Raw genomic sequence first — 9256 nt, 5'->3', positions numbered from 1 at the left:
TTCCTTCCTTCCTTCCTTCCTTCCTTCCTTCCTTCCTTCCTTCCTTCCTTCTTCCCTTCCACCTTTTCACCCTTCCTTCCTCCCTTCTTTCAGTAAACATTTCATGAACTCCACTCTGCCAGGTGTTCTACTAGGTTCTGGTGATGTAGGGATAAAATGCAGAGATGGTGAGGAGGGCAGAGAGAAGTCATACAAAAACATTACTGAACAGAATAATGACTAGCATTGCATGTTATATACTTAGCACTGTGATGAACATTTCCACACATCACTCCGCTTAATTTTTACGTCAACACTGAGAAGTAAGTTTTGTCGCTAAAACTTGCCTGGACGTCACACAATGAACGGCACTCATCTCCATGGCATACCATCAACGACCTAGCCAAAGTTAAATCACAAGTGCATGTGACTCTAACTTGTGCTCTTAAACATCACCTACTACTCAATGTGATACATAACCTTCTGGATCTAGATGAAATGCCCCATCATATCTCTCTTTCTTCTCTGAAAATTCTCCTTTTAAAGCATAATCACTTTCCGCCTAAGTATGTTCCTGTATTCATTATTAGCACAATTTCATTATGGCTATTTGCAATGTTTCCTCTCTCACCAGGCTTAGAAAGAAGAAAGTCCCCAGAGCAGGCGCCCCCTCTGGTCCACGTGTGCGTCACCCTGTCCCAGCGCAGCGGAGGTGCTAAACGTGGCAGGACAGGGTGGACCCTATGGTAAACCAAGAGCAGGAAAGCTTTGCAGAGATCACATTTGGCTGCCCACAGACTTTAAGGTGTGCCTTGTTTGGCTTAAAGAAGCATTTTGAATTAGTTTGCCAACTTTTGGAAAGTAAGTGCTTATCTTAAATCCTGGATTTCCAGTTTCTTTTTTAGATTGGAAGATTTGGAAAGCTTCATCAAAGATTCTTACATGACCACAACTGGCTCGAGCTGAATGGTGACCGTCTGCTGTCGAGGGGCCCTGCACCTTACACTTCACTATATTCTCCACTACTGTTGTGCTGTCCGGCAACTTCGCTCACTTAGGCTACTGACAGGGTCCTGACCCCAATATTTGCAATCAGTCCTCTGTGCAATTTCTGAAATCTCTTAATTTCTATATTATGGGATTATTATAAATAATCCTTATAAATTATAATATTAATATAATTATTATAAATTATTTTTCATTTCTAGTTTACTAAGTTAAGAAAAGTGAAATGCTAAGGATAGAAAACCTCACTACTACATAAATATTAAAATATATACTAGAGATGCTCTCAAGTATGGCATGGTAGAAAGCCTCATTACTACATACACATAAAACTGGGTCATGGACATTGGGGAGGGTATGTGTGGTAATGAGCACTGGGTGTTATATAAGATGGGTGAACCACTGATCTGTACCTCTGAAACCAATAGTACATTATATGTTAATTAATTGAATTTAAATTAAAAAAATAAAACATAAATATATATATATAGTAGAGTAATGGCATGTATAATATCTCATCTCAAACACAGAGGGCTCAGTTCTATTTATAGCTGACTCACAGTCTTCACATAATTCTTTCAGCTCACACATAATGGGTTATTTACAGACCAACTCTAGTACTGCTGGTAGTGATTATAATTACAGAAAAAACTTTACCAATTCAAAATCTTCAAGGCTTGGGACAGAGATTGGGGCCAGGTTTACCTTTATATTGTGACAGTTCTTGAAAAGATTTGCTAAGCAAATATACCAAGTAAAGTGTTTGTAAAAGAACTGTTTCCTTGACACAAATTTTAAAGTCATGAATTCCCAACAATGTAAGTGCATTGTAAGCAAAAGCTAGATATTGCTTAGGTTGGTATTTTGATATAATAAGTACAAATTATTTTTATCCATTCTTTAAAGTAGGGCTCCTGCTAGACAGTACATTTTTACTCTAGTTCAAATTGCAATATTTATTTGGAAACAATAAAATATTGCTCCTGTGAAATGTATTATTTACTCTGACTTTTAATCATTTCAGCTCTTTTCCTCAAGCCAACTGACTTATATCTGAGTCTACTTAGTAGAGTAAGTGCAAAAAAGGAGGCCATAGTTTAGAGTAAATCCCAATTAGTCACCTAAAGTTTCAATAGTCACATCCATTATATTAAGAAACCATGCTTTAATAATGCAGGTGTTGGCAGCAAAACAATAAATGTCCAAACATGATGAATAGCAGGTGAACCACCTCTGCAACAAAGAGAACAATAATACCAAGTTAGCCCATTTTTGCTTAGTCTTGTAACAGATAAGATCACAGTCTATAGTTTTATTTATCTGTTGCATTAGAGGGTTACCCAACATCTCAAGATAAATTGGAGTGCAAATAAATAGCTTACCTCTTTTGATAGTCATTTATAGGAAAAATCACAGGTTTTATAGTGCAGAGAAGAACCTTATAAATAGTTAAAATTGAGAGTAAAATCATATCCTACCTGGGTGACTTTCTCTGTCACATTGTGTGTTCGATCTTTAACCTTGGGTGCAATAATGGTTTTATCTGAAGAAGGAGGGGATGCATTCTTTTTTTCAGTTTTGACATCCGAAAAATTCAGGGTGAGCTGTGGAATCTTGTTAATGGTGCTGTATTTATTGAGATTAGAATCTGACGTGGATCCCAGGAGGCTTGACTTGATATGATTAAAAGGCCCTAAAAAAATTGGAAAATATTTGTAAAAGCAGTGTCAGGAGAAATAGAAGAAAGAGATGGTCCTGAATGACCCGCTAATGATCCACAGCCAGTGTCACCCTGCTTTGGGAAGGACTAAATGCAGCCAGCTGATACCTGAACACAAGGTTTAGGGTCACTGTCTGCCAAATGGAACGACACGTGAGTATCCGAGGGTAAGATGGGGTCCAAGGTGTGTACCCAGAAAGCAGATGGCATCTTTAGCTGTTACTTAACTTCTTTCAATAAGGGCTGGAATAAAAAAAAAAAAAAAAAACTCGACTCCTTATTATTGGCCTATTATTGGCCAAATTGGTTTCTCAAGAATGTGTTTTTATAATCCAGGGATTATTCAAGGAAGGACTTGCCTATGGTTAAAATCCTGTTGGCCATGAAATTTCTGAATGGGCCGTCTATCCAGTTCCAGTATGTATTACTTCCCCTCTGTGGGCCATGACAAGTGACAAGCCAGCTGAGTTTTTTATATGCTTCTATTACCTGCATGAGATGTTTTATCGAGCTTCTAGAAGAGTCAAGCCCAGATGGAGGAATTTCAGGTAAGATCAAGAAAGGCCAATGTCTTTGTGTGTATGTGTGTGTATTCTATTGAAAACTCTAGAATCCTGTGTGAAGTTTTAAAAATCTTTCCTTTTTTTCTCCTTTCATTTAAAGTTAAGACTTTTTTGGGGGGTGGGGGGGGAGGGAACCTCTATAAAAACCATTCCAGAAGAATGTTTTGACAAACATAATTTACAATTGAAATGACATAGTTAGGTAATGGGCTGGAGTTGGTAGTACCTGGTTACTTTTTTTTTTTTAATCATGCTATACCTTGGATCTCCAGAAATTATTCATCTTATAGCTGGAAGTTAGTACTGTTTGTCCAAACCTGGTCACTTCTCACATTTCATTTCTTCCCTATGAAAACAATTGGTCAAGGTTTTAGGACTCCTGGCCCCCTTGTCCAGGACGAATACACTGACCAGCTACATCTTGAGATGAACTTACTGTGTGTTGCTTATGGAAAGTCAAGAAATGCTCCAAAGAGTTTCTTGTACAATGGGTTTTGCAACTTTTACCATTATATAGCTCTTAAAAATTGGCATCAGGAAGAATTTTATAGAAATCCTGAGCCCACGAGTGTTACCCAGCTGTTATCTTGCTGCCTCAGAGAGTGCTTAAAACATAGAAACTGCATGACTGAACTTGCTAGTCAGCAAATTTTGCCTTATACTATTTTTTGTTGTTTTTCAGAATAAAATGAATATATTTTAGGGATCAAAAAGCACTTTATGCACCAAACAAGGTCTAAACACCTGAAAATTAGATTTATAGGTTGTGTATTTTGAACCACAATAATAAATCAACTCAGCTCAAATAGAACTCTAATAAAAAATATCCATCACTTAGTTCATAGTTAACTTGGAGAAAATTCGTACTATATTCATTTATGAAAGTTCATGTTAGGTTATTATAAAAGTTTGAAATGATTTTAAGAGAATTTTCACCTATGTGGCAGATACTGTGTTCCCTGAGGCACATTTCTATTCATCCCCTGAGTTTTATCCATGATCATGATCAAGTCCATCTAGGTGAAAAATGTCATTGAGCTCTTTGGGCATTTATTGTCCAATATGCTCTCATTTGCATGTAGATTCGTATTCTCTTTTCTATTTATATGACAAAGAGAGAAATATGAGCCAAAAGTGGCACCATATTAATCTAGAGTCCAGACAGGTCTGACAGAAACTCCATCCTCTAGGTCTCTTTACAAGTCTCCACCACACACCATTGATTTATTATTGTAACATATCCTACATAGTGTTTCCTTTTTTGTATCGTTCTATGGCTATATTCCAGGCCTATATCTCAAAATTTATAATTTGTAAAACATTCTAGGACTTCAGACTTCTAAGATAATGCCTTTTCCTCAATTCTAATGTCATATTTTCACTCATTAGGTATTTTTATTACACACAGGTATACTGAGAAGAGATTAGAGAAAGCTGAGCTCAGATACACAGTCGTGTTTAAAACCCTTATGCCCATCTTCGATTCTCTTTATCATCCTTTTATGTGGTGGATTTCTGTAGAAATGGATGGATGGTGGATTTCTTTGTCTACAGAGTTATTTAAAAAATCGGGCAAAAACATGGATGATCTATGACGTCAAGGCAGGCAAACACTGTTAAGTAAAACTTTGATTGTCCTTGTGGTCAGTTCCAATAAACTCCCCTGAATTGGCTACACCAATGAGCAAGAGGTCTCAACTATGACAGTACTTCATCCTAGGGACATTTGTGGGGACACTTTTGTTTCTCATAATGATGGGAGGTGGCTATTCTTTCACCTCGAAAAAACTAGCCCATATCTCTCAGTGGGCATTCATGTAGGTGATAGAAAGCCTGTTTATAATGATCTGAGCCTTGAACCTGTGTCACATCTAAAGAGCACAATTTACTTTTAACATGATTTTAATATACATTGAGCTTTCCTGAGCTACAACTACCATGTAGGGGAAAGAGTTTTACATTGTTTTGTTTGGAACTTTACCAAAAGTTGTTCGCCATTTTGGAAAATCGTATTACTTGGAGCTATGGTACTTGTGGCATTTGAATTACCAAAATGAAATTTCAGACTTCTGGTTATAAGGTTATAGTTTGCGTTTGCATGTTATGAATAAATATGTAAGCAAACAGATTTGAGTCTTTTTTTTTGCCAGTGTTGGAACCAAAGATTAAATTTGCAGAGAATTGTTGGAATCACAGTGAAAACAATTAGTAAAATTTCTTTTAAAAATATTTCATATTATTGTTCTCTATATATGTAAAATGATGCATGATGCAATTAAAGGAAACTATGGCTAAGAGCTAAACACTTGAATTATTTGTCTTGACATTGCCTGTTGGTTTTCAATCTCACTTTAGTAACTCCCTAGAGATCTGCCACAACACCTAGATGTCTTGATTGCCATTTCTTGCGTCAATACATCTTCTAGTCCCATTGTTTAGGAAGACATATGATCTGCAAGGGCTTTTTGAAGTATTGGAAGAAGAATATATGTTCTGACATTTGGTGGGATTTCTTTCTTCAGTGTAATTCATTAGTATCACATGTTATCACATAGGGAACCATGCTGACATTACACTGGGCTGGTAAGGGCTGGCTCATTTGTGAGAATATTATACTTCCTTATTTTCTCCCCAGTTTATCTTGGTGTATTTTTCATAATTCAATTTGGTTATTTCCTATTTTTAAAATTCATATATAAATAATTCTGATCTGTTATTATTTATTCCAATAGTGGTTTTTATTTTGTTATCTACCCATACTCCTGCTTTGTCATACAGTACTTATCCGGACAATTTAATGCTCTTAAAACCATTTTTTTTAAATGTCTGATCATTGCATTGTATCTTCTAGTGTAGTTATATCTGAACATCAACATATTGAGAAAAATACCATTTTATTATAAACGGCTTTTCTTGTATTCCTCCTTTACATTATGGTTAAAGAATCATACTGATCTTTTAGAAATAGGTTAAATTATCTCTAAATGTTGTTACAGGATAGTAAAATGAATATAACAAAATACTGTAGAAACAAGGGGACATTGGGTCTAACAGGGCTGAGAAACCACTGGTCAATACATGTCATACTCACATTTGCCCTCAGAACATTATAACGTCATTGAGTCCATATTTTAGCTTCTCATATTTACTTGTGGCTAAACTTTCTGAACTGTTACTCTATTCTGTGTTTTTTTTTTTTTTAAGTTCTTAATATCAGAGATTTAATCTAGGCTTTCTTTTAAATCTATACATTTAAAGAATTCAGCAAAACCTTAAAATAATCCATGCATGCTACTTAGATAAGACATTTACAATCTATTTCATCCTGCATAACCTAGATAATTATGCTTTTTTCCACTGATTTTGAAGTAGATGTTTATATGCAGAAGTCTGAGACTGCAAGATGATCAGCATTAGCTTAGGTTCCTCTAAAACCTATCTAAATTCTAGTGAAAAATTTTCCAACGCTTCAATTAAGATAGGTATCCACAATATTCTCATTTTACTAATTGTAAATCTAAGCAGACAGACTATGAGGCCAAACGGGAATAAGCATCAGGACTAGAAATCAGAATACAGGGTTTCCTACCTCCTAGGTCTATATTCAGAGAGGCCTTGGTTGAGGATTTAAAGGTGAAAGGCAGCCTCCCTGAGAGTGATCATGAACTGATGGGATTTAGGACTCTAATGAAAGAAAGGAGAATAACCTGAAAAACAAAGTAAATGAATTTAAATAAAATAAATGGGCAGAAATAAAGGGAAATAATAGATTCAATAGAAGGGAATGTAAAACTCAAAAGTACATAGGGGGACTTGATGTTCTTTAGAGAAACATTTGGGAAATGGATGACCAGGTTAAACGTTCCAGTGTACTAGAAGGAGATGAAAAACAGGTGACCAAGTAGAGTAACCAACAGCTAGATAAAGCTCTAATATATTACAAGTGTCTGATTAAATATAAAGTAGGCCAGGTTCCAGCTACAAAGAAATATCCTGAATTTAGAGATCAAGCCAGAGGCTAAAGCAACACCTGGGAAGGATTTTAGATTAAAGATATTTAAAATTTTTATGATGAGGTTATTTGAATTTATCATGAGTTACAAGAAGCTGAAAGAGAATATATTTTCTTTTAGATGGTGCTGGAAAACTAGCCACGGACATATGATAATTAAAAAAAATAATGCTATTTTCTTTTTTAAAGATCGCTGCTTCTAAAACTAATGATGTAATGTATGGGGATTAACATAACAATAAAAAAATTAAAAAAAAAAGATCGCTGCTTTTGAGGATCAAATGGGACACAAGAGAATGAAAGCAAAAACATTAAGGTTATCAAATCATCAGGTCTTTACACAGTATTTCTTAGGGCACTGAGTTTATTAGGCTAAAGTTTAATAAAATATAAATTGCTGAAGTGACTTAACATTAAAAAAATGCAAATGAGTGTCTAATAATTGGATTCAGTAAAAGAACACTGGCAACCAATTTAACACTTAGAAAGATGATAAGTAATCACATTATTTGTAGTCAATATTCATATTGTCTCCTTCAGTGCATGACCCACAATTTTCAGAAGAAAGCTATCACCACTGAAAATCAGTTTGCAAATTGATGTAAGATCGCCAAACCTTGGTAACGGCCAGTGTAGCTTATGAGAAACAAGCTGATTTCCTTTGTAAGTCTGGTAGGTTTTGTGGCTTGAGGAGGTGAAGGCTGTAACAGATCTTGCAAATAGTTTTGTTTCTGATTCACACGTCAGATTCATAGACAAGATGGAAACTGAACATACCATTGTCAGTGGGATGCAGAGTCACTTGAAATAATAAGGAGGTGGAAGCAATAGAGGGGTAAAGTTATATTAATGACCTATTTACTAAGTAGGGTAAGTGGGGTTAATTTTTGTGGATGACTTGAAAAGCAGAATAGACAGAGAAACCACTAAATTTGAGGTGAAAATCAGTTTATGCATAGTCGAGATAGGATTAGGTTCACCTCTCACAATATTAAAGAAATTGTTAAAAAATTTTATGTACATACACACATATAAGCAGCATACACAGTTTATTTGAATTCACTTTTTCAATACTTGATAAGGAGTTACACTTAGATCTCTGGAGTCTCATTTCAAAGAGTCAGAGTGCCAAGGAAATTTATTCAAGGGAAACAAAATTAATACTAAGAAAGATCGTTAAATGGAAATGATTCCATTTTAGAAGAAAAGTACCAATTTGCAGTTTTTATACTGTGATATTACATCAAGATTAAAAGTAACCAGCTGGTATCTCTTTCCACTCAGGATAGATAAAGGGGGCAAGAAAATTGCGTTTCAGCAAGAAGGATTCAGGTAGGCTCTTTGTGTAACAGGCAGTAAAACAGATTTCCCAAGAAAGTTAGAGAATGGGATCCTCAGCAGATAGAAGATTCCTCTACCACTTGTGTCAGGGATTTAGCCAACACTCTCGCCTGGGGGGAATAAACCAGATGTTCTTGAAGTCCTTCCAAATGCCTGCCAAAATCACTTATTTTATTTTGGTAAAGAAATTATTTTGGGGTGATTTAGATATTGAAAAAAACCTGTAATTATGCATTTATATACAAAGAAGTATAGAAATTTGTCTTTTATTTTTTAAACCTTTTATTTAAATGTGGTTTAGAAACAACACCAAAAAAATTTTAAAAGCACACTTAATGTATTGTTCTATATCTAATTAGTATATTAACTGTTCTGTGAAAATCTTAAAGAGCCAGACATTTAAATATTTTTTGATAGTTTCAAAAACAGAGTCTGAACAAAGAATGAAAACTTTGTAGGGTACATTTACATTACTTTTAAAATTAAATTTGCACATTTTTAAAAAATCTAATTTGGGAGTTTAACTTCCTAATATTAACATATGAAAACTTTCTACAATGATTTAGAGTTTCCTAACCCCAAATTCTGACTTTGATGATTCATTTTTATTCAAAGACTCTTGCTGTTAAAAATGGA

The 9256-nt window shown here is 34.9% G+C and overlaps 1 protein-coding gene across 5 annotated transcripts in view; it reads right to left on the bottom strand.

Annotated features, from left to right (window-relative positions):
* KCNH7 (potassium voltage-gated channel subfamily H member 7) overlaps positions 1 to 9256 on the bottom strand; it is a 477325-nt gene that overhangs the window by 116793 nt on the left and 351276 nt on the right. For all 5 annotated transcript variants that reach the window (XM_032409337.1, XM_032409301.1, XM_032409310.1 and 2 more), the window contains one exon: positions 2463 to 2677. In XM_032409337.1, coding sequence (XP_032265228.1) covers positions 2463 to 2677 — 215 coding nt within the window. The remainder of the gene's footprint in view (positions 1 to 2462; positions 2678 to 9256) is intronic.

The sequence above is a fragment of the Phoca vitulina genome, unplaced genomic scaffold (genome assembly GCF_004348235.1).
Source record: "Phoca vitulina isolate PV1807 unplaced genomic scaffold, GSC_HSeal_1.0 scaffold1, whole genome shotgun sequence".
Taxonomy (NCBI): Eukaryota; Metazoa; Chordata; class Mammalia; order Carnivora; family Phocidae; genus Phoca; species Phoca vitulina.
Note: the sequence above shows the minus strand (reverse complement) of the source record. Positions and strands in the feature narration are given on the sequence as shown.